At 44.6% G+C, this 26,130-nt stretch overlaps 1 protein-coding gene across 1 annotated transcript in view; it reads left to right on the forward strand.

Annotated features, from left to right (window-relative positions):
* The window catches only part of WDR70 (WD repeat domain 70), a 261,442-nt gene that overhangs the window by 196,723 nt on the left and 38,589 nt on the right, over positions 1-26,130 (forward strand). The window contains exons 12-13 of the mRNA XM_019531979.1: positions 7,475-7,559; positions 15,516-15,654. Of these exons, the coding sequence (XP_019387524.1) occupies positions 7,475-7,559; positions 15,516-15,654 (224 nt within the window). The remainder of the gene's footprint in view (positions 1-7,474; positions 7,560-15,515; positions 15,655-26,130) is intronic.

Here is a 26,130-nt window from a genome sequence, read left to right on the forward strand (position 1 = left end):
AGGGACCTGAATCTCTTCAGTCTCCACAAGAGGAGACTGAGGGGGGATCTTGTGGCTGCCTACAACCTTGTCAGGGGCCAGCAGCAGGGACTCGGGGAAAGTCTGTTCACCAGGGCCCCCCTTGGAGTCACCAGGAACAGTGGCCACAAGCTGGGGGAGGATAGGTTTAGGTTAGATATTATGAAGAACTACTTCACAGTAAGGGTGGCCAGAGCCTGGAATAGGCTTCCCAGACATGTGGTGCTCTCACCTTCCCTGGAAATCTTCAAGAGACTGGACAGGCACCTGGCGGCGGTCTTATGACCCCTGCCACCCCCAGTTTTCATTCCTGCCCGTGGCGAGGGGTCGGACTCGATGATCTGTCTAGGTCCCTTCCCACTCATTGATTCTATGATTATTTGCTGATATAGGAGCTTGGACTGATGGTCCTGCTGTGGTTTCATAAAATTTCTTTATAGCCACAGCCAATTGGGCTGCCTTAGTTTTAGCTGAATGAATATGATATTTCCATGATGGAGAAGCTGTAAATAACACACCCAAATATTAGATTGGAATTCAAGGGTTGGAAGAGGGCCAGTGTCGCCCCAATCTTTAAGGAGGGGAGGAAGGAGGATCTGGGGAACTACAGATCTGTCAGCCTTACCTCTATCCCTGGTAAAATCCTAGAAAAAATTATCAAGGAACACATTTGTTGGAGCCCACTGGCTAATGTCATGCGAAGGGGTAACCAACATGGGTTTGTAGCAGGCAGGTCCTGCCTGACTAACCTTGTTTCTTTTTATGACAAGGCCACCAAATGTTTAGATGCAGGAGTCGAGGTGGATGTTACCTATCTGGACTTCAAGAAGGCCTTTGACATGGTATCCCATACTATCCTTACAAATAAACTGAGGAGATTTGTCTTGGATGATTATATAGTAGACTGGGTAGCAAACTGGCTCAGGGTCATACTCAGAGAGTGGTGGTGGATGGGTCAGATGGCACAACAGGCCATAGGTGAGCCACACTCAGGCCCCACAGTGCTGGCTCCAGCCTCTGCTGATGCTGCAGGGGACACTGAGCAAAAGCAGTCCCACCCACGAATAATGGGTTCCTCCGGAGGCTGGCGGGGCACGATGACCACCCGCAGGGGGCGGCAGCGTTGGTGGCAGGGGTGTGGCACCTGCAAGCAGGGAGCTCCCGCAGGTGGCTGTGGCGGTGTTGGTGGTAGAGCAGGGCGTAGTGGTGATGAATGCCGATCCGCAGTCGGTGACCACCCACAGACATCACCAGTGGTGTTGATGGTGGGAGGGAGATGGGGGTGGTGAGCGGCGACTGCCCGCCAGTCTCAGGGGGTGCATGTGCATCCCCGCATCGCCAGTGGTCCCACCTGCCCATGCAGCTCCATACGGCAGGCCCTGGGCAAACCACGCTTGGGAGCCGGCACCCCTACTTGGGGTGGGCTTGTGGCACCCTGCCTGCCTGTGGCTTGGGAGCCCATGACGGTGCTAAGGACACTCACAGGGTGGCTGTCCCAAATGCCCAGAGCTTGAGTTGGAAATGAGTTCATCAAAGAAGAGGAAAATAAACACTGAATGCCAAATATTTAACAAAGAACGGATTTCTAAATATTTTTTTACTGATGTAAGTATAAAAGCTGCATGCTTAATTTGTAAAGAAAGTGTGGCAGTGTTTAAAGAATACAATTTGAATTGACATTTTGAGAGCAAGCATGAATCCAAATATAAGAACTTGTCTGCCCAAGAAAAAGCAAAAAAAAAAAAAAAAAAGCTGAGGAGATGGTTGCTTGAATGCAGAAAGAACTAAATAGTTCTTCACAAAACTGTTGGGCCTGTTGTGCGGTTCTGGGCGGGCAGAGCTGCTTCTGGCCAGCATCTCACACAGCACCAGCACCAGGGGCCAGAGGTGTTGCCCACCTGCTGGCCGGATAGAATCAGTTGGTGGGCCAGATACAACCCACAGGCCATATTTTGCTCATCCCTGTTGTGATCCAGAAGTGAAGGACAAAACCACTCTTTTGTCTATCATCAGCACATTGACTTGCTTGCAAAAAGTCCTGTTCTCTCTTACAGGTGAACTGTAATTTTTTGTCTGGTAGCCACCTGCTAAATAATAAACTTTGTTCTAAGACCTACTAGAGATGCCAGTATCTGATCCCATTATGCTGAAAGTCTTCCAGGTGCCATTTGCTCCTTATTAGCATGACCTAGACTGGAGATTCAGAGGCATTGTTTTTTTGTGTTTTTTTTTAATATAGAATTATCCTTATTCTCAAGAGGAGTTTGCCTTAATGACTTACACCTAGAAGGGACAAAAAACTCTGACTTGGTTCAACAAGGTGTGGACTCTTTTGAGTGCTCCATACAAAAATTTTTTGACTGCCATCTTTATTAATTTGAGGTTAAATTTAAAAAGTAACTTTGTATGATTTTCATTTGGAATCTAATCTGGCTTGTTATGTAGTACCAGAATGTAGACCAGTGACGTTGCAGTCCTCCTGGGGAAGGGATCGATGCATTTCCAAATGCCTATTGAATTACCTAGGCTTGAGAAATAGTAATGATCATTTTCCTCATGTCACATCCTAGTGCAAAAACAAGTTAGAGGGATACCGATGTGTGATCATCAATATGCTAATTTTTCTTCAATAGTACGTATTTAAAATTAATTCAGTGTGACAGGCAAGTTTTTCTACCAGTGTCCATCCCACAAAGCCTTTCCCCACAAGCTTAATGTGAAAATGATCCTGTAGTTTCACTGGGAACAGCTCAAAGCTCTTAGAAAGTCTTTCTAGCTGTGTTTCTAACACCAGTACAATACTTTTTGCTGTTACCAAGAGAATTGGATCTAAATAACTGTCTGACTGTGTCTCTCCCTGCTAAAGCCTGGCAGACCTGCAGCTTGAATATCATTCAAGGTTCATTCCACTGGGGATAGAGCAGCTTTGGCTGCTAGCCTCAGATCTGTCCCTTTCTAGAAGATTTGCAGAGCAGCCAAATGGTATGTTTTGCACACATTTACAGAGTGCTGGGGTTTCAGTTTTAGCATCTAGACTGTAATTACAGTTTTTCGTATTACAAAATCAAATACTTCACTAGTTAGAACCATTGAACATTAGGGTTGGAAGGGGCCTCAGGAGGTCATCTAATCCAACCCCCTGTTCAAAGGAGGACAGTCCGTATGATATCATTAAGGCTACTATTAAATCCTCTCTCCATCTTCTCTTTTCTAAACTAAATAAGCCCAGTTCCCTCAGCCTCTCCTTGGAAGTCATGTGCCTCAGCCCCCTAACCATTTTTGTTGCCCTCCACTGGACTCTCTCCAATTTGTTCACATCTTTTTTGTAGTGGGGGACCCAAAACTGGACACAGTACAGTACTCCAGATGTGGCCTCACCAGTGTGGAATAGAGGGGAAGAATAACTTCCCCCAATATGCTGGCAACGCTTCTACTAATGCAGCCCAGTATGCCGTTAGCCTTCTTCACAACAAGGGCATACTATTGACTCGTATTCATATTATTGTCTACTATAACCCCCCAGTCCTTTTCTACAGAGCTGCTCCTTAGCCAGTCAGTCCCCAGCCTGTATCTGTGCGCAGGATTGTTCCCTCCTAAGTGCAGGACTTTGTACTTGTCCTTACTGAATCTCATGAGATTTCTTTGATCAATTCTCCAATTTGTTGAGGTCTCTCTGAATCGTAGCCCTGCCTTCCAAATATGTAGTACTCCCTGCAGCTTGATGTCATCTGCAGACTTGCTGAGGGTACACTCCATCCCATGTTCCAGGAGGTCGTTCATGAAGATATTGAACCAAACCTGCCCAAGGACCGACGCCTGGATCACTCCACTTGATACCGGTTGCCAACTAGACATCAAGCCATTGACTACTACCCTCTGAGCCCAGTGGTTCAGCCAGTTTTCTATCTGTCTTACAGTCCATTCATGCAACCAGTACTATTTTAGCTAAAGTAGCTTGCAAGAATGTTGTGGGAGAGCATACCAAAAGCCTTGCTAAAGTCAAGGTATATCACTTCTGGTCTCCCTGCATCCACAGAGCCAGTCATAGAAGGCAATAATGTTGGTGAGTCATGACTTACCCTTGGTGAATCCATGCTGACTGTTCCTAATGACTTGGGATCCTGGTTTTCTCCATTTAAAATATTACATAATCCATGATTTTAAAAAAAAGGGGGGTCCCACATTTTCTGATTTAAAAACTCCCAAATCATGTTTTTCCATGATTAAAATGAAATGCCATTATATGTAGGTATCAGTTGAACACAATTTTTTTTTATGTGTTTAGTTTTAAAGCAATTTGGAAGCCTACCATTGCCTCGATCATTATAAAAAAATAAATTCTAAATACCTATATGTTTTGACTTTTGATTTTGTTTTTTTAATCACAGAAAAGCAGAGGTCCCTCTGCTCCCGTTCGCTCATCAGGACATGGGTCCAGCTGCAGTTGTCTTCCTGCCCCCTCCCGCTCCGCTTTGTGGTTCTGAGCAACCCCGATAAGCTGGTGTCCTGCCCCTGCTGTTGTCCCTCACTGCCCACCCTAGCCTTCTGAGCCCTGCCAGTACCTCTCACTCCCCTTTCACTTTGAGTTAGAAGCTTCACATCATATGTGGAGAGAACGCAATGCAGTATTTGTAATTAATACATTCAGGGAGTTCTGAATTATACATATATTGACATCTATTTTGAGAAACAACAAGATATACCACAGTTACATGAATTAACTTAAGATGGCCTGGCCCTGACTACCCAAGTGCCCCTCGCTCCCAACCCACAGCCCCCTGGCCGTGACAGTGCCCCTCACTGCCCACTCATAGCCCCCCAACCCTCCTGTTGCCCTGCACTCCTGACCCCAGCCCCCCATCCCTCTGAGCCCTACTGGTGTCTCGCTCCCAACCCGCAGCCCCCCCCGTTCCCCAGATGCCCCTTACTCCCAACCCACAGTCCCCTGGCCCTGCCCACCACCCCCCAGCCCTGCTGATGCCATCACTCACAACATATAGCAGCCTGTCGTTCCCCCAGGCCTGCTGGTGGGGGCACCCAGCTGCCAGGGCTACAGGGCTAGGGTCTGCAGCCTGCCCCAGCCAGCAGTGCCTGAGCCCTGGCTGCTACCCATGGGAGGCAGTGGCTGTTGCAGCTGAAGTAGAGTTCAGAACCTGGCTCCTCCTCCCCCTCGCAAGCGGCACAGCTAGAACAAAGCCCAAGTGGGAGGAGAATGTGGACTGCGTGCTGCAGTCTTGGGGCTCCCTGCCCTGCTGCCCTCCCCCGCAGGAGCCTCTGTGGCAGTGGGGTGGGCAGGCTTGGTGCTGCTGCTAGGAGCCACATGCTGGCAGCACCAGGGGAACAACTCCATGCTGCTATTGCTGGGCGGGCAGGGGCTGCCTTGCCAAGGCAGTGGGGCTAGTGTGGAGCTCTTATCAGCTGCTACTGTCCATTGGTACCTGGCTGCGATATGCGTGTGTGTGCGCACACATGCAAGTGGTGCCCCCTGCCTCTGATCACCCTCCTCCCACTCTACCTGGTCTCAAGCAGCCCCTTGCAGGCTCAGGAAAACCCACCATTTCTTGCTTTTTTCTCCTTTAAAGGAGAAAATGGACGTGCTCTATGATTTTTCCAAGGACTGAGGTAACGTTGACCAGTCTGTAGTAATCTGGATCCCCCTTTTTCCCCTTTCTTAAAGATGGGTTCTATATTTGCCCTTTTCTAATTGTCCAAGACCTCTCCCGATCACCATGAGTTTTCAAAGATAGTGGCCAGTGGCTCTGCAGTCACATTGGCCAACTCCCTCAACACCCTTGGGTGCGTTGCATCTGGCCCTGTGGATTTGTACATGTCCAGCTTTTCTAAAAGTCCCTAACCTGTTTTTTCACCACTGGCAGCTGATCACGTCCTCCCCAAACTGTGCTGCCAGGTGCAGTAGTCTGGGAGCTGACCTTGCCTGTGCAGGTTGAGGTAAAAAAGCCATTGTATACTTCAACCTTTTCCAAGTCATTTGTCACTAGGTTGTCTTACCCATTCAGTAAGGGCCCCACGCTTTCCCTAATCATCCTCCTGTTGGTGACATACTTGTAGAAACCCTTCTTGTTCCCTTTTATATCCCTTGCTAGGTGCAACTCCAGTTGCACTTCAGCCTTCCTTATTTCATCCCTGCATGCCTGAGGAATACTCTTCTAATCCTCCCTAGTTCTTTGTCCAAGTTTCTATCTGTTGTAAGCTTCCTGTTTCTGATCAGTGGGTCAAGAAGAACACGGCCTCTCGTTGGCAACTCCAACACTTGTACTAGGAAGTTGTCCCCAAACACAAACAGTAAAAATACTGTATTTACTCGCATCCATACACCCCCAAATAATATGGGCACTTTGGTTTGGGAAGGCAGGTTGCAAAAACTGTTTTCCAGAATTTTACTTGCCATATCACAGGCTTGCTATGGCTGAATGCTGGCCACATGCAGAAGTGACAGAATCTGCTCTTCGGCATCACTTACCCTCCAGCTCCACTCACCTTCCTGCTCAGCCAGAAGCTGCTGCCAGTTCAGCGATGGCTATGACCTGTAGCCATAGGCGCTGTGTGCTTTCCAAGGCTGGGGGGCACGGCGACCACCTGCAGATGTGGTGGCAGTGTCAGCGGCAGGGGCATGGCGGCGGCAAGTGGGGACCACCTGCAGGTGGCCACGCTGATGTCAGTGGTGAGGGCAGGCTGAGCAGGCACCATCTGCACCACAGTGGTGTTGTTGTGGGGGGGGGGGGTCACCCCCTAGCCAGATGCCAAGCCTGGAAATGCTAGCAGCACTTCTTGGTGGTGGGAGGGGGCACCAGTGCTCCACCTGCCCCCCTGCCCATCACCTAAGCTGAAAGCGATTGCTGGAGAGGGGGGGGAAGGGGCACCAGCACTCTCAGGGGGTGCACATGCATCCCCTACACATCACTTACGCCTGTAGTTGATGCATGGATGCCACCTTTTGTGCATGCAGTCAGGAAGGGAGGAGAGCTCCTGGCAGCCATTCCAGCATCCCTATGTTTCCATTCTGGATTGGAAACGCATTTGCTTGTTTGCTTAAAATGACCCCTGCCAATTTTGTAAGGCCCCCTTGCAATTTGGGAGAAGCAGGGAATGGTGTATGTAGTATGCAAGTAAACATGGTATGTAAATAAAATCCAACAGCACATAAAACTTCAAGTGCATGTTGATAATAGGGAGGCTGCTTATGTAAATAGTTCATAACAGTCCAAATGACAATGTAGTTGGGAGCAACACAGGCATTACTTTTTATTACTGAACTTTTAAAGTCATTTAATGTAGGGGAAGATGCATCATTCTTTTCCTGTAGCATCTTTCCATCTGAATATTGTTTCTTTTCCCTTTTTTATTGTATTGGTCACTATGGTCCTAGAATATAGTTTTCTACATAGGTGAATTCCTTGACTCATGCTAACTTTTGTCATTTATTTTTGTTTTGTAGGAGATGACACTTTGAAAACATGGGATATGAGACAATTTAAAAAGCCTCTTCATTCAGTTGATGGCCTGCCTACCTTTTTCCCAATGTAAGTGCAGTATTTATTTGCCACTGCTGTAAGAGCAGCTGCTACTTTCTGTTGGATGGAAAACATGTCCTCCATCAAGAAGTTACTGCTTCCATGATTTCTCTGTCTGTTCACACTGTGTAGAGCAGCTTTGGGACTCAGATGATGCCCCTGTCTCCTCTGTGGGTTTATCAAAGGGGGAAATTAAAAAAAAGAATCATAGAATCATCCTGATACCCTTTACTAGTAGGAGCATGATAGATATAAAGAGCATATATCCCACTTACTTCCTCTCAACTACCTAGGTGAGTCAGAACCACATGCTGGCACAATTGGCTTGCCTTTGCGGCCCTTTTTAATGTCTTTTTTGTTTTCATTACTTAGGATATAAGAGCTACCCCTCTTGAGGGGTTGATTCCTGTCTCAGACTCTTTAATCCCCAGTGCCTCTTGTGCTTAGGAACAGATCATATTTTCAGCACTTAAAGTATCTGTTGGTCTTTTTAATGGAAGATGAGGAACAAGAATTAAACCTCTATATTTTCCTCCCGGACAAGTCTTCAAAATGTTCGTATGATCCAGGAGCAAAGTCCTCTAGACCGCAACATTGCTCACCCAGATCCCACTGCTTTTTCCCATGGCCTTTCTTCTTTCATAGATTCATAGACACTAGTGCTGGAAGGGATCTCGGAAGATAATCGAGTCCAACCCCCTGCCCCGGGGGTAGGAAGTCAGCAGGGATCATAGGATCCCAGCAAGATAAACATCCAAACGTCTCTTGAAGACATTCGAAGTAGGTGCTTAAACCACCTCCGGCAGCAGTCTATTCCAAACCTTGGGGGCTCAGACAGTAACATTCTTCCTTATTTTCGTAGATTCATATATGTTAGGGTTTGAAGGGACCTCAATAGATCATCAAGTCTGACCCCCTTCATAGGAAAGTGTGCTGGGTTCAGATGACCCCAGCCAGATGCCTATCTAACCTCCTCATGAAGACCTCTAGGGTAGGGGACAGCACCACCTCCCTTGGGAGCCCATTCCAGATTTTGGCCACTCAAACTGTGAAGAAGTTCTTCCTAATATCCAGTCTAAATCTGCTCTCTGCTAGCTTACAGCCGTTATGTCTTGTAACTCCCAGGGGTGCCTTGGTGAGTAGAGCCTCACCAATTCCCTTCTTTGCCTCCATGATGAATTTATAGGTTGCCACAAGGTCTCCTCTCAACCTTCTATTGCGGAGGCTGAAGGGGTCGAGGTGCCCTAGTCTCTCCTTGTAGGGCTTGGCCTGCAAGCCCTTAACCATACAAGTGAGTGGCCCTTCTCTGGACCCTCTCCAGGTTATTCACATCCCTCTTAAAGTGTGACGCCCAAAACTGGATGCACTGTTCCAACTGCAGTCTCACCAGTGCCCGACAGAGGGGAAGTATCACCTCCTTGGTTCTGTTTGTCATGCACCTGCTGATGCATGATAAAGTGCAGTTAGCTTTGCTGATGACTTCATCACAGGGACGACTCGTGTTCATCTTGGAGTCCACTAGGACTCCGAGATCCCTTTCTGCTTCCGTGCTGCCGAGCAGATCATTTCCTAGGCAGTAGGCGTGCTGGACATTTTTCCTCCCTAGGTGCAGCACTTTGCATTTCTCCTTGTTAAATTGCATTCTATTGTTTTCTGCCCATTTGTCCAACCTGTCCAGGTCTGCCTGTAGTTGTTCCCTGCCTTCCGGTGTGTCCACTTCTCCCCACAGTTTTGTATCATCTGCAAACTTGGACAGAATACACTTCACTCCCTCGTCCAAGTCACCGATGAAGACATTGAAGAGTATCAGTCCAAGGACCAAGCCCTGCAGTACCCCACTGCCCATGTCCTTCCAGGTCGATACCGACCTGTCCACCACCTCTTTCCAGGTACAACCCTCTAGCCAATTTGCCACCCGCTGGACTGTGTAATCATCCAAGTCACAGGCTTTTAATTTGTTCACCAGTATGGGGTGGGATACCATATCAAAGGCCTTGCCGAAGTCTAAGTAAACAATATCTACCCCTACTCCTGCATCCAGGTGTTTTGTAACCTAGTCATAAAAACAGACTAGATTAGTCAGGCATGATTTATCTGCTACAAACCCGTGCTGGTTTCCCCACAGCATCATTTTTCCTTCTGGGCTCTCACGTATATGAGCCTTAGTAAGCTTTTCAAAGACTTTACCAAGGATGGTGAAACTGACTGGCCTGTAGTTGCTTGGATCCTCCTTCCTCCCCTTCTTGAAAATAGGGACCACATTGACCCTTTTCCAGTCCTCTGGGACCTGGCCTGTGTGCCATGAGTGTTCAAATATTCTTGCCAGTGGCTGTGCAGTGACATCAGCCAGTGCCTTCAGCACCCTCAGATGGAGCTCATCCAGGCCTGCCGACTTAAACGCATCCAGTCCTTCCAAATGACCCTGCACTGTCTCAGGGTCAACACTTGGTGGTCAGGCGCCCTGCTGTTGTCTCTCTGTGATCCCATTGTGAGACTTGTCTTGCCTCTCATTTAGGAACACTGAGGCAAAGAACTCATTGAGGAGTTCAGCCTTGTCCCCCCTGTCTGTCACCAATTGCTTTTGCCCATTCAGTAGTGGTCCTATACCACCCTGGGCCTTCCTTTTGTTCCATATGTATGTGAAAAACAGTTTTTTGTTATCCTTGACTTGGGATGCCACCCTCAGCTCCATGGTAGCTTTGGCCTTTCTAACTGCCTCCCTACAACTGCGAGCTGAGGAGGCATACTCCTCTTTAGTAATTTCTCCCTGTTTCCACTGCTTATATGCCCCCCCTTTTTGCCCTTAGGCTGCGCTGGATTTCTCTGGTTAGCCAAGGAAGCCTCTTGGCCCCTTTTTCCCTCGCATCGGGATCATCTCCCTCTGTGACAGAAGGATCGCTTCCTTAAGGCACAGCCACCCTTCCTGGGCTCCCATCTCACCAACTCTCTTACCCTGCAGTGTGTCATTGACTAAATGCCTGAGCTCACTGAAGTCAGACTTCCTAAAGTCTAGCACTTCCACCCTAATAGTTACCTTTCCCACTCTGCGCCTTATGGTGAATTCTATTATTTGGTGGTCACTGTCCCCCAGGCTACCACTGATCTGTAGGTCCCCTACCATGTCATTCCCCCATTGCCAGTACCAGGTCCAGAAAGGCATTCCCCCTAGTGAGACCATGTACCTCTTGCGTCAGGTGGAGGTCCTGCACACAGGATAGGAACCTGCGTGAATGGTGGGAATTTGCTGTCTGCGTCTCCTAGCAGGTGTCAGGGTAGTTTAGGTCCCCCATGACTACCGCTTCCCTTGTCTTTATAGTCTCCGAGAGCTGCCTCAGGAGTTCCAAATCTAGTTCTTCACCTTGGTGTGGGGGTCTGTAACAGACCCCTACCACCAAATCCCTTTCCCCTTGACCTCCATGTATCCTAACCCACAATCCTTCTACTTTCTCCTCCTCCAATTCCATTTTGATAAGGGTCGATGTATAACGCTCTTTAACATATAGCACAACCCCTCCCACTCTCCTCCCTACTCTACCCTATCTGTATGGCTTATAGCCCTCAATGTGTACCGCCCAGTCGTGGGTAGAATCCCACCACGTTTCTGTTAGACCCACCAAGTTGTAAGTGTTTTCTGTAAGCAGGAGTGCTAGTTCATCCTGCTTGTTCCCCGTGCTCCTAGCATTAGTATATAGGCACTTGAGCCCTGTGACTGGCGCCTTTGCCCCCAGGCTTTGATGCCCAATGGGCCCGTTATTGCTTACCTGCTTGTTGCTTACTTGTGCTGTACTGCTGGACATCCCATGGCTTGCAGGTTCCTGATGTTCTCCTTCTTCTGCCTCCCTGTCTGAGCTAGTTTAAAGCCCAAAGTAGGAGATCAGTCAACGTGTTGGAAAAAAGACTTTTACCTTTCGTTCTGAGAGGTGAAGTCCATTGCGTCCCAGGAAGTCCCTTGCCAGCAAGTGTGGGTCATGGTCCAGGAAGCCAAATCCTGCACGATGGCACCAGCTCCTGAGCCGCAGGTTGACCTCTCTGATGCAGGTATTGTGATGCCTACTGCGACCTCTGACTGGAAGGATGGACGAGAAGACCACCAGCACCCCCATCTCCCTAAGCCTGGCCCCCAGAGCCCTGTAGTCATCCATGACATGGCCAGGACTACTCCTGTCTGCGTCGTTGATTCCCACCTGGATGAGGACCATGGGATAGTAGTCTGAGGGCTGGATCAGGTCAGGAATCCTTGTCGTGACATCCTGGATCTTGGTCCCTAGCAGGCAACACACCTCACGCACCATGGGATCTGAGCGGCAGATGTTTTCTGCTTCTCTCAGTAGGAAGTCACCCACTAGGATGACACATCTCCTCTTCCTCCAGTAGCTTGTCTGGCCCTTAGCTTGCTTGGGGATCGATTGAGGCTCCTCCCATGCCGTCTCCTCCACCGCACTCTCTTCCAGTGCAGCCGGGGCTTCATATCTGTTCCTCAACTGCACCAAAGGATCCATTTCTGCAGTGAGCAGCCTGGCCCTGGAGGTGACTGTTGTCCATCCTTCCACATCAGCTTCAGGACTGCTGCAGTCTGCTCCTCTGCCTGGAGTCTGGCTCTGCAGAGAATGGAAGGACCCATCAATCTCCTCCTCAATTGCCCTGCTCACCTCTGCCTTGAGTACCTCAACCCTGGCACATGTGGGACAGTTGGGGGACCCCTGGCCTCCCCCCTGCCCCTGGGCCTCTGAGGACCCGCCAAGCAACCCCTTATGTCCAGCCTGAAACGGTCACAGAGGAGTTTGTGACCATTCGACCTTGTCCTTCCCTTGGGGCGCTCTGGTGAACAGACATTCCCCCAGATCCTGATGAGCACCCCAGATAAATTTATAGGCAGCCACTGGATCACCCCTGAGCCTGTGCTTTTCCAGGCTGAAGAGTCCCATGGCTCTCATAAGGTCTGTTTTCATGACCTCTGATCATGCATGTGGCTGTCATCTGCACTTTCTCAAGCTTTTCCACATCCTTTTTGAATTGTGGAGCCTGGAGCCCAGAACTGGATGCAGTACTCCAGCTGCGACCTTACCACGGCCAAGTACAATGGGTGAATGACGTCCTGGGAGTTGCTTGAGAAGCACTTGTGGATGCAGGCCAGCGTTTTGCTTGCTTTACTAGCTGCAGCATCATATTGAAGGCTCATGTTCATGCTGCAGGTATTTCCTAGCAAGGTGGAGAACCTCGCATTTTTCACCCATTTCCTGAGCCTGTCAAGGTCTGCCTGGATCACCCTCCTGTCCTCAGGTGTGGGTGCTTTACCCCAGAGTTCGGTGTCCTCGGCAAACTTAGCCAGTCTGTTTGTGACATCAGTGTCTACATCACTGATGATGTTAAACAGTATAGGCCCTAGGGCAGAGCCTTGAGGGACCCCACTGGTCACAATGCACCACAATGATTGACTTCCATCAACCACCACCCTTTGGGTCCTACCATGGAGCAAATTCCCCAGCCAGCAGATCGTGGTGAGGCTGAGGCCGCAGTTAGCCAGTTTTGCCAAGAGGTGATCATGGAATACCAGATTAAAGGCTTTTTTGAAGTCAAGATATGTGACATCAATCTCTTCCCCCTTGTCCAGGTGATAAGTCACCTGGTCGTAAAAGGAAATGAGATTGGTCAAGCAAGACCTACCCACAACAAACCCGTGCTGGCTATCCCTCAAAATGTTGCCGTCAGACAGTCTGTTAAGGATGGCCTCTTTCATAATCTTTTCAAAGACCTTCCCCAGGATAGAGGTCAGGCTGATGGGCCTGTAGTTTGCTGAATCCACTCTCCGCCCTTTCTTGAAGATAGGCACCACATTGGCCCTCTTCCAATCATCGGGCACTTCACCAGAGCACCAGAAGTTCTCAAAGATCCATGCCAAGGACTGAGCTATGATGCTTGCCAGCTCCTTAAGTACCCTTTGGTGTAAACCATCAGGGCCAGCTGACTTGAAGGTGTCCAGCCTCTCAAGGTGTTCGTTCACGAAGTCAGGTTTGATGGAGGGTAAGGAATCTCCTTCACCCAGGCCTCCCTGTCCTGTAGTGGGCAGGGGTGTCCCATGGGACTCGTGGAAAACTGGCACAAAGTATCCATTTAGCAAGTTTGCTTTTTCCTGGGTGTTGGTTGTCAGTTGTCCCATCTGGTTTTAGCAGGAGTCCAATGTTGCCCTTGCTTTTCCTCTGGCTCCCCACATATCTAAAAAAAGGATATTTGTAGCTAGCTGGAGCTTCATCGCAGCTTTGGCTTTCCTGGTTTGCTCTCTGCAGGTCTGGACCAGTGCGGAGTATTCTTTCTTGGTGGTGGATCCAGTCCTCCATCCTCTGTAGTTTTTCTTTTAAGACGCAGGAGGTCCACTAGTTCCCTGGAGAGCCAGGGGGCTGCTGTGCCCTTTTGCTGCCTTTCCTCTGAGACAGGATAGACTTTGCTTGTACATCCAGGATTGCTCCCTTTAGGAGCAGCCACTCATTCCGGACTCCCCTCCCCTTTGGGTTGTGGCTCTTGAGGGGCCTCACTGACAAGCCTCCTTAGCTGGTTGAAATCAGCTTTCCTGAAATGAAGGACTTCTATATTACTGACTGACTTGCCAGCTTTACGTCAGATAGTGAAGGTGATCAGCTCTTGGTCACTGTCATCCAGCTTCTCTTCAATCACTAGGTCACTGATTAGGTCGTCCCCGGTTGCCAGTACCATGTCAAGCAGCGCTTTACTTCTCATCAGCCCATAGACTTCCTGCATCAGATAGAGCTCATCCACACATGAGAGAAAGTTTTGGGATTGCTTGGATTTGGCCAAGCACTCTTCCCCCGTCATGTCTGGGTAGTTGAAGTCTCCCACGACAACCATGCACCGAGAGCGCGTGGCCTCAGCCAATTCCCTGGCAAACTCCTGGTCGAGGTCTTGATCCTGGGTCTGTAATAGACTCCCGCCATTGTGTCCCCTGACCCATGTTCCCCACAGATTTTAACCCAGAGGGTGTCAAATATTCCACCCTGGGTGCCACTGTCAGCTTGCAGGGATGCATAGCTTTCCTTGACATAGAAAGCTACACCCACGCTCTTTTTGTCCACTCTCTCTCTCCTATACAGGGTATAGCCATCTATACCTGTGGGCCAGTCATGGGTAGAGTCCTACCAGGTCTCCGATATCCCTATGACATCATAATTATTTGTGTTTAGCAAGAGGACAGTTTCTTCCTGTTTATTCCCCAAGCTCCTGGCATTAATGTACAGGCATGCGAGTGTCCCCTCGGGGGCCCTTACCCTCTTACAGTTCATTCCAGGGCTGGGGCAGGGGTAGGATATATATGCTGTGTGTGGGTCCACTCCAAGACGCATAGCACCACCATGGGCTGGATGAAAGGGCTCTGTGAGCTGAATCTTTGACACCCCTGTTGTTGGGTGTTCACTGCTTTTTTTCATTTTGACTTGTTCTGATAGCCTACGTATAGTTGTAGGCACAGTCAGATCAAACAGCTTGAAAATAACATCTCCAAATTAGGAATTGCTACCATTTTTGCTACCTGGATAGAGGGAGACAGGTAGAGGTTGAAAAACTGTTTACAACTACTTGCAATTACAAATTGCCAGTTAGACTATTTCACTGGTGAAAACAGATTTCTTAGCCTACTTATTTAGTGAATTGTTACCAGATTTGGAAAATACTGTTTGTTTACGTGTTTCCAGTCCTGAAATCTTGATAAAGTTTCTGCAAGGAAGGAATTTTCATTGGTTTTGCCAATTTTGGACATTTTGTGCACAGCTGTAATTATAGATATTTTAGTTATAAAACTAAGTTATAGACATTTAGTTAAGCCATTGATTATTATGAAAGCATTTTACAGCTAAAAGAAGATTAAAAGGATTTTTTGAGGATTTCTTCAACTGTTCTTGTAATGATGTCTCTAAGACATCACGGGTATGCCCAACATTAACCTTTTTTTCCCTACAGGACAGATTGCTGTTTCAGCCCAGATGATAAGATACTTGTTACAGGAACTTCTGTGAAGAGAGGAGGTGGCAATGGGAAGCTGCTTTTCTTTGAACGAGAGACATTCCAGAAGGTGTATGAAATAGATGTCACAGATGCTGTATGTATTTTATTTTTCTTTTAAGAACAAATTGACAATATAAATGAAATCTAGTGGGCTGTTTTGTATTTTACACACACAGAAGGAAAGAACATAATGCTACAGCAAAGACAATCTCTATTTACTAGAATGGTGTTTACAGGGAAGAATGTAGATGGCTGTGGTCAGATGTAGAAGAAACTCTGGAACTGATTTTTCTCTGTACCAGGTATTAGGCATCTAGTGTGGTTGAATTACAATATCAAGGACCAGTTGTATGCCTCACTGGGCCTGCAACCAGCTCATTGTTTCTCTGTTCTCTGACAGGCACCTGTCTGTTGACCCATCTGCTGATTCATGCAAGTTGTCACTGGCACAGCTTAATAAAATTGTTCCTGCTGCAGTTCATTTATGCCAAAACTGATATTTGAATGAGGATTTTCTCCATCAAATCCTGTTTTTTTTCTTCCTGCTTGTTCTCATAGTGAAATCTTCCTGAGGCTGATTTTGTTCTGTCAGTCATTTCTTTGGAAGTACTTGGAAATCAAAAATGTTAAAGCAGAAAGATGAGTGAAGTTTGGGGGGAATAATTTTTTTACATAAAATAGGTACTCTGCTTGCAGGGATTATATCATAATGGATTTTTTTTAATGAATGATTTTTTCTAAAGGTAATGTTGATTAGATTCTTACTGTTGGGTCCCAGTTTTCCTAAAACAAGCCAGAATACATTTCTTCTGTCCTGTTATTTCTTAAAGACTTCTGGCCCTTACCTTTTCCTGAGACAAAATGAAAATGCCCCTCTAGGATATCAAAGTGTACTTCCAGCCTACAGGTCTAAATGCACAGGAGGCAAAAGGTATTGAGAGAAGTCTTTCTGCTATGACATGGGTGGGGGGAAGCTGAAGTGGCACAGAAGCTCTATTGAAACCATATCTGAAGCTAACGGGAATGAAGGTTTGAATGGTTTACGATGGCTGCCTAGTCATCTGGTAGATGAAGAGAAGTTCCTTTCCAGTGGCTATGAGAAAGTGTCTGTTGATATTTTACTTGAGCTTTCAGTCTGTATTCTACAGGTGTGGGATTTCAGATAATATGATGCCTTCTAGAAGAGAGAACTAGCTTGCTTAATCTGCCTCTAAAATATCATGTGACTAGATTTCTAGTCATTCATTCAGGTCTTGAGCTAGAAAAAGAAATACTTTCAGGCACTGATGTTTTTTACTGACACTTGCATCCTGTCACAATCTTTAAGTCTGTTATTAGAAGTTGTTCATTCTTCCTGATCCTCTGAACACTTTTACAGGTTGTTCTAGGTACACTGGCAGTTGATCCCAAAATCGGGAGGTAAATTTCTGTTCTTTCAAAGGGACGGAGAGATTTTATATATAATTTTAGTTTGTTACATGTTTTGAGAGCAGTGACCCAAGAATAGAAATCCAGTCAGAGAAACGAGATTATGAGCAATTAATTGCCTACAGTGTATCTGTGTACTCTGTATAGAGTAAAGCATGAGTATAATGCCCCAGCACACATTCATAGCATGCATAGCAAGACACACAATTTTGGGATCAGGGATCAGAACGTAACTGATTAAATAAAAATAATCAGTTTTCTTAGTGTCTTTAATTCTATATATATATATATATCAGTACTTTTTAATTAGCATTTTCTCCCTCTTGGTTGTCTCAATTTGCAATGGAAGTAAAGTATAAACAAATTAAGGAATGTTGAAAAATGAATGGATTTTAAAGGCATTCGGCGCTTCGGCAGTTTACAACTAGTACATGCTGTTTGTTGGAAAGATTGTTGTCTTATAAAGTGATAGATTAATATCTTGTGTGTGTTTTATAGAATGATTCTTTCAGCAGTTCAGTATTAGTTATTTATAGGCTTTCTACTGAACTGTTATAGTTATCATTTTTCCCTACAGTAACTTAAAAATGCAAATAGAAAATTATCTGTTAAATTAAAGATAAACATGTAGTGTTGCCCGGGGCTTTACTTTATCTGCTATATAATGCAAAAATTGTCTACTAGCTCTCTTTTTATTTTTTTATTTATTCTACTATTACCAGCTTTATTTTGTATTTAAAAATTGCATCATAAGCTATTTATTACAACTATGAAGTGAAAATAGTGGGGCAATAATTAAGGGCAATTTTAAACCAAATAGGGTGGTATAATGTAAGTAATGGGAAATAAAAATTAAGAAAGATATTGTTGTGTAGAAAATTTAGAATACACAGATAATAAATACAGTATCATATAGTTTTACTTCACTAATAGGTTTTTATGAAGTTCCAGCAAACAGAAAATGCTCGAGGGCTGCAAACATAATCTTAAAACTTCTTGGTAAATACCCAGTGTGTTTGGCCTATAAATGAACCTGGTAGATAATGGAGATATGTTTGACCAAACTAGTGTCTGACATTCCTTTCCACCATGCAAACCTTTTTTCACCTTTTCTTTTAAGTTTTAATGGGAAAGCACATTATTGCTTTAAAACAGCTGAAGTACAACTCAGTGGTTTTATTACTGCGCTTAAAAGCCAGCCTGTTTCAGCTCTGCTGTTCTGCAATATACAGAATATTGATTTTGGTTTTTTGCATGTACTAAGGTTTGGGGTGGGGGGGTGTTAAAGATACTTTCTGACTATGACTAAATTGTGCTGTACAGATTCCTAAATCCTGTGACCCAAAAAAGGGGGCTATGATTTCCTGCCCAGAAGGCAAATTTGTGGCATAGACAGCAAGTCCTTGTTGAATTAAAACCAAGCACTGGTGAATACACATGGTACTGCACATACTTTCATCTCAAACTGGCAAGCCATCTCCTTACTTGAGGGCCTATGCATATTCTCTTTTGAATCCTTTAACCCTGCATTGTTCTTGTGCACTCTCTTGTAACCTTTACTCTGGTCCAGTGTCTACACAATGTATTCATTGCCCTGACACTGATCCATCGGTAAGAAATGGTGAAAGCTTTCTCTGTGAATGGCAATTGAACTAAACCCCGTAAGTTTTCCCCTACATGATCTAAATTACAGTCCAGCCTTCAGTCAATATCAAGCTCCTACAGTTTTTAAGAAACAGGGACTTGCTCTGTCCAGTCTACACATCTGTATCTCAGTATTTCAGTCCTGATGCAGTAGTTCTCTTCCTTTTGACTTAATCCCATATTTCCATAAGAAGCATTTCTACTCCTGAGATGTGGTAAGAGCGTAATATTATTTTCGTAATGAAACTAAGAAGTTCAAAGATATTCTGAAGTCACATTCCATGTTTATAAGAGGTTGCTGAAAGGTGAAACATTTTTTATTGTTTATTTTAGTGAATCAAAGTGTGTACCATAAAACATTACAGGATTCTTTGTGAAGTTCATTCCAGCGAAGTAATTTGTCTCAAGCAGGATACTTCATCCACAGAATTCAGTGGGGTATAGGCAGACTTGAGCCAGACGCAGAGAACAGCTCATAGAGGAGTAGAAATATACAAAAGTCAAGGGTTGTTCTTTTTCCCTTCCCCTGGTCCTACATTTGATGGGGTCAGATGATTGACTCTCATATACCACCTTACTCCTGCCTATTTAATCTTTCTCAGGCTTTTCAAAAGCCTCGTGCTCCTATAAGGCTATTAACAAGTGTAATTGTTAACCTTTTTTAAAACCTGAAGAGCAGTAGTTGTTGGGAAGTATGCATAAACTGTTCTGATTTAACTACCATATTTATTTTATTCTAAAATGAGGTTTTCGTCCCCATTTAACATGGGGATGGGGGAGCCATTTGTCTTAGAATCTCATATAAGGGAGGTGCCGGGGCAGGCAGCTACCTGGAGTTAGGGCCGTAGCTTCTACATCCTGCTGCATCCACCCTGCAGCCTCTTCCCTGCACCTCCCCGCACACAGCCTTCACTTCACCATCTGCCTCTCTCCCTCTCCCCACTTTTACATTTGCTTTGTGCTGGCAGGCTCCATCCACACTGCAGCCCTGGGCATGGAGTATGGCCCTAATCCAGCCTTATAGCAGCAGCACGCAGCCCACATGGCTACTGTGGAGCTTAGGCTGGGCCTGTGCTCCATGTCCCAGACAGAATGGGGAGAAAGTCTGCTGGTGCAGAACAAGGGTAAGCCGGTAGAGGAATGGAGCAGAGGCTGGAGGGGAAGGGACAGGAGAGGGAACAGAGGAAGATGGGGGAGGGGAGCCTGAGGCTGTTGGGGCCACAGGCAGGAGGTAGAGGTGATGGGGGGAGGCAGAAGCAGGGGGCAAGCTATTTCACCTCCTACTATCTGCCCACCTGCAGCATAATAATTGGATTCTATGCTTGAAAAATGATAACAAATGTATAAATTTTACACATATAGAATCAAATTATTGGAGGGGGTCACCTTAAATTCAGAGTCATCCTGGATTCAGGTAAATATGGTATTATGCATGTCTGCTGCTGAGGCAATACAAGTTAGCTAAATACTTGCAACTTTAACTCTGAAACAGGTTTAAAGTGGCAGTGATTTTGCTGCACATGTATTCTTACAGGATCCTGCAGATGTAATCCTAAATGCAGTACTTCCACATGTCCTTATTGAACATCATGAGATTTTTTTTTTGGTCCAGTCAAGATCTCTCTGAATCCTAGCCCTACCCTCCAATGTATCTACTACTACCCCCCGCCCCAGCTTGGTGTCATCAGCACTCTATCACACCTTCCAGGTCCTTGATGAAGATATGGAACAAGACAGGCCCCAAAACTAACCCCTAGGACACTCCACTGTTGGCTACAAAGGACCAACTCACAGGATCATCATAAATTCTAGTTTATTAGACAGGATGTGAAGCTTTAATAAAAATCATAAATGCAAACTTTGAGTTATGATGGGTTCTGGCCACCTTAATACACACTGACACGATTGCTGCAATAGTAGTGTAGCACCGATGTTGGTTTATACCTATCTGGGGCGCTGGAGTCTGCTGTCGATGGTCAACTTCCTCCAAGGCGATGTCTTCTCCAGAAGGGGGTCACCTGCTCTTCCTTCTGTCTTGGTAGGTCAGGTGCTGGATGAGAGGGCGCTGCTGAGGGTCACGCTGCACTGCCTTTTATCCCTTCTCTGGCAGACTTCTGTGATTTGCTCGCTTTATTTTAGCTGCCCAGTGTGGAGGTCACTGTCCCACGTGGGTCTTGAGTAGTACATGACAGCTGTCAGAGTCAGTGGGGTTCCACCCCATATTGCAGTTTCAGGAGTCCACCCTTGACTCCATTGACTTAATGGCTGTGTTGTCATGGGTTTCAGGAATAGTCCATAGGGTGGGTGCTCAGTTCCAGGAATCAGTCTTCAAGGTTGATTAACTCAAACTGGATACCTTCCTCCTGTCAGTCTGTATCAGAGCTGTTAATTGCTGCTCCTTAACTTGTAACTGCAGCTGGCTCTGCCTATTACTTAATCACTCACTCAGATTCTCTCCCATTCATTCAGGAAACCAGCCCCAATGTAGCAATGCAATTCTAGTGATTACAGTTCCAGTGCATTCTTACAGTAGTAGTTCTAGTAATGCAAGGTATGACTTTACTTTAAAGGAGAATACATTTGTTAAAAGGTATAAAATATAAAATCCCTTTGATATACAGAATGCCAGGGTAAAGATGAGACAGACGAAATATAAAAAGAAATATACCTTAATAAAGGCGAATGTGAGGTAGTGAGGATTAACAGCCACTGGGATCAATAAGTGAGTTAGGTTAGATGCAGTAGACTGATTTAGCATAAACTTTAGACGGATATGGGAAGCTTGCTTTGGGAAATAGGTTTTAATCAAAGGGGGTGGAATTTGTTCACGAGGATATAGTTAAGCCATGTTTTCAATGCACCTTGGTTTTTCTTGTCTCTTACAGGCTTTGCTTTGAAGTGGATATTTTAGTTCTTTTGTTTTCTTTAGTGACACTTAGCTCAATTGATATGTAGATGTAGTTTGTAGGTTTCTCCTACAGAAAGCCATTTCAGCTTTCTGGCTTGCCCGGAGCCTTGCCATACTCATGCAATGAGTGTGCTAGGTCTCTGCAAGAAGGGGCTTCTTGTTACACCACTTAATACTGGCTGCGAACTAAACATCAAGCCATTAATACTACCTTTTGAGCTGGATGATCCAGCCAGTTTTCTGTCTGCTTTACAGTTCATTCATCCAAGCTGTATTTCCTTAGCTTGCTTGTGAGAATGTTGTGGGAGACAGTATCAAAAGTGGCACAACTTTGACCTGCATAACTAGTGGTTAAAATCACTTTAAAGTGCTAATGTGAGGATAATCCAGGGTGAAGAGCTCCAAGAGCTGCCCAAAAATTACCATGTAACAAGGCCCTGAGAGTGAGTGGGCATATAGTATTCTCTAATGTTAAATGAATACAGCTGCAGCCTGGCACATAGCTCTGTCTTGCGTGTCTGCTCTTGATTTGTATATCCTAGTTAAAATGACATCAGTATCTGTCCTTTTCAACAGAGAGGGGTAATATTGGCACTTAGGCTCCAACCAGGGAACAATCATTTTACCAGTATAAAAAGGAAGTGAGGTTTAGCTCGTTAGGACTAAGTATGGGGAAGCCCCTAACACATTTCTATTATTTTAAAATGAAAGATTAAGTATGTAATATTCTAGAATTAATAGAAAAGTTTGAGACCAGAAAATGAGATCTTTTAAGAATAATTTAGTAACAGCAAACCATTTTTCGTTGGTGAAAAATATTTTTTTTAAGAGCGTGTGTGTGTGTGTGTGTGTATTGGCAGTGCTGTTTTAGGAAATGTTTTTTATTTAAGAAAATTCTTGAACATCTTCTCCTTCTTTTCTTAATTATAACTAAATGGTATATCATTTGAACATTTACAAATAAGTTTCCAAAGATTATCTCAAGGGTTTTCAATCTATTATTCAAGCTACAGATAAACTTTCTTGTTTAAATTAAGGAAAGTGAGGAAAAAGGGAATAGGGAAGATGAACCTTAAAGCATCCTTTATGCACAGTTGATCTAGTATTGCAGTATTTCTTTCCTTGACCTCAAACTGCATCATTTATTATTTATAAAGCAATATATTAAAGGGCTTTTCCACTGTGACCCATTGTACTAAGCTTTAAATCTTTTTTTAAATATAAATATTTAATTATTTTGACTTTTAGAAGCTCTTGGCATGGTGTTTCTTTAAAAAAAAAAGTATTGTTTTCATTTAAGATGAGAATTTATATTTGCTCAAGAGGAGAGCATATATATCCAAAGACCCATATATCCATATCACAAATGCGTCATGTGCTGTTTAGAATGCAAAATATCTAGCAAAAAAAGTTACAGTACTAAAATTGTTTTTTTCTTGTTAGGTAAGTTGTCGCCTCATTTTCTGCTACAACAGGGATTGGAACTCTAAAGTCCTGTCATGCCCTCATCTTCTCCCACATCACAGTAGGTGTTGCAGGAGTTTTCAGTAGTCATTTGAAGATTATGTGAAGAATTAACTGCATCTTTCATTGCCATAATGATAGGATTTTGTGGCTAAAGTCCGGATGCTAAAATTGTAACTCTAGTGGTAACAAAATAGGTGTTTGAAAATGCCCTATCTTGCATTTCTCAGAAGGCAGTTTGCCTTCCACATTATTAGAACTTTTTCCTAGTAGTCAAATAAGTGAAAAAATGTGATTTTGACTACAGTCTAGTTCTTACTGTCTTTTTATAGGAAAACTTGTCAGTGCAGTCAGTGGAAGTTAAATAGTTTAATTCAAACCTTGCAGTATGCTACATAGACAGACAGGTGGCTAGCTGTTTTAGCCTGAAGTCAGGCAGAAGAGAGGGTGGGGTAAGGTGCTATCCTGCCCTACCTTCTGTTGACACACTACATGGGTGTATATTAAAGTATATTTAATTTTTCAAGATATACTGATATCACTTTTTTATTAGGTATTTTGCATTCAGCAATGCGTAACTTAGCTAGTGCTCTCCTGATGAGCAAATATACATTCTCATTTTAAATGAAAATTCACGAGAGGATTATGGCACAATATGGCAAGAACTTCATGGCTCAATGGAAGGACTGTGAGTTGGTAGAGAAGTTCAGAAATAGCCACTTATCTGTACTGGATTAACCCCAAGCAGGACATCCCAACACAGCCGTGATGAAGGACACCATTTCTAAGGCATACAGGTGAGTGAGCATTCCTGAACTAGTGGCAGAAGTAGGCAGAAGTGCTGGTAGTATCCATGCCAGGTTGCATGTTCGCCAGAACTATGAGAGAGTGTTTGCCCATGATGTGCTACCTCAACTGGTGGATGTGCATAAAGGACAATATGTGGAAGTGTATACCCAGTTTTTGCAGTGTGTATGGGACGAAAGTGAGGGGTTCTTCTTACACATGGGGTGCCTTTAGATGTGCCTGGAGGCTGCTCCAGTACACTAATTACAGCGCATTGGAGCAGACTTGATTAATTGTATTGTGTAGGTGTGTCTACACGTGCATTTATGCCAGTTTAAATTTACTGTAAGAGGGAATAGGCTGGTGTCTACACATGCAGGCATTAAGATGCCTTACGCTGTGTGTGGACTGATTTGGGACTAAAGTGAGTCCCAAGTCAGTCCACATGCAGTGTTACTGGGCAGTAAGGCATTTACATGTTGTTACTGTGCAGTAAGTAATCAGGCATAGATTAGGTACCTGCATGATGCAGGTATCAAATTTATGCTCCAGTTGGTATAAGTTACCATATTTATTGTGCAGTATGGTCAAGCACATGTAGACATGTGCCAATACTGCACAGTAATTTCAGTTGCTGTACAGTAAATGTGTGCATGTAGATGCACCCTGTATTGACAAAGTTAATTTATCAATTTACTGTATCTTGAAAAAATCATGCTAATACACAGGTAGAAGACTTCCAAGTTAATACTGTTTAAGTATGTTTTAGATCTCTTTGGAAAAAAATAGGTGGCATTGCACTAAACAGTAAAAAGATAAACAAGGGTTCACCAGGATAGCACAATTTATTAGAAGTTTACAAGTACAGTTTTTGCCAAACTGCCTTCGTGTGCTAAATTAATTTGCTACATGGTTACTTAGTGATGTTGACAAGCTGGGATTCTTTCAAGCATGTTGGCATTTATAAAAATTATAGTTCAGACAAATAATTAGTAATCACTTTGTCAGAAGAGCTCCACTTGGCTGCCGTTGTAGTGGTCTGTAATTATGGAGCCCAGCCACCACTGTCAAACTGTCTTTTTCTGCATTTGGTATCTCTTCTGCTGGCACGCTGCTTATCTCACTGTATGGGTGGCCAAGTGCAGCAAATCAGAACGACACTATTCAAACAGACCCCACTGCATACCATCATGGCCAGCAAGGCAGAAAGCAAAGTTGGCACTTGTGAAAGAAAGGTTTTGTTTTTCTAACTAAAATATTTTCTTAGCAGCAGTTTCTGCTGTCACTTTTTTTGTCCTGTGGGTTCAAAACAGAACCTGAAATTAGGTTATGTTTTTCAGAGGGTAGGTTCCTCCCCCCCCACTTCTCCCCCCGAACATGAAATACCTCTTCAGGTTGGCATTTCACCTTTCAAACGGAGACCTTGCAGATTCTTGGGAAATTTAATGAAAGTTATTGAAGTTCTTATTTGTTGTACTTATTGCATAGCTTTAGTGTTTAATTTGATCTCCTCAGTCAGTAACCCTGTGTTCAGCCCTAGAGACTTTATCATCTAGGAATGTTGTTCTGTAACCTGGATCTTCCTGATCCATTGCCTATCTAGTTTCTTCCTCTCTTCAGTGGCTACTTTTAATATTTCTGTCATTACACACTTCAGTTACGTCTTCTGCAGTTGATTGTCTAATATAATTGAAGTTTTAAAAGATTTTGTGTATCTTGTTTTGTGTCTGCTTAAAAGCAAACTGTGAAAAAGTTCTCAAATTTTGCGCTTATTTTGAATTAACATTTTAAGGCCATGGTAAAATTAAAATAGTTTCATGGAATAAACAGGAGGAAGCCACACAGGAGCTATCTGACTCTCATCCAACTCCAGGTACAGTACTCATATGGCTACCTTTCTAATTGCTTCACAGAAACGTCAACTAAGGTTGAAAATACATGCTTTTAAAACTAAGGAAGCTTCACATTCAAAACCTAAATAATTCATGTTTGCTGTAGCAAGTTAGAGCTATATGGTGAACATGCAAACTGGTATGGATACTCCCAGCACTTCTACAACTAGTTCAGGAATGTTCAATCACCTGTATGCCTTAGTAATGGTGTCCCCCTCTATAGCTGTGTTGGGATGTCGTGCTTGGGACATCCCACGTCTAGTGTTTGTATGTTCCTTCTTCTATTTGCTTAATAACCCTCAATTACCAGAACTTTTTTTTCTAATTGATTACCCACTTATGGCAAACAAACGCAAGGGAGACTTCTCTTACATATTTGAGTTTACTCTTCTAGTAGGATGCTACTGACTATTTATAATTTGGTGCACCAAGTGGTGCTGTATTTTTA

This window comes from Crocodylus porosus, unplaced genomic scaffold (genome assembly GCF_001723895.1).
Source record: "Crocodylus porosus isolate Cpor-Errol unplaced genomic scaffold, CroPor_comp1, whole genome shotgun sequence".
Lineage (NCBI taxonomy): Eukaryota > Metazoa > Chordata > Crocodylia > Crocodylidae > Crocodylus > Crocodylus porosus.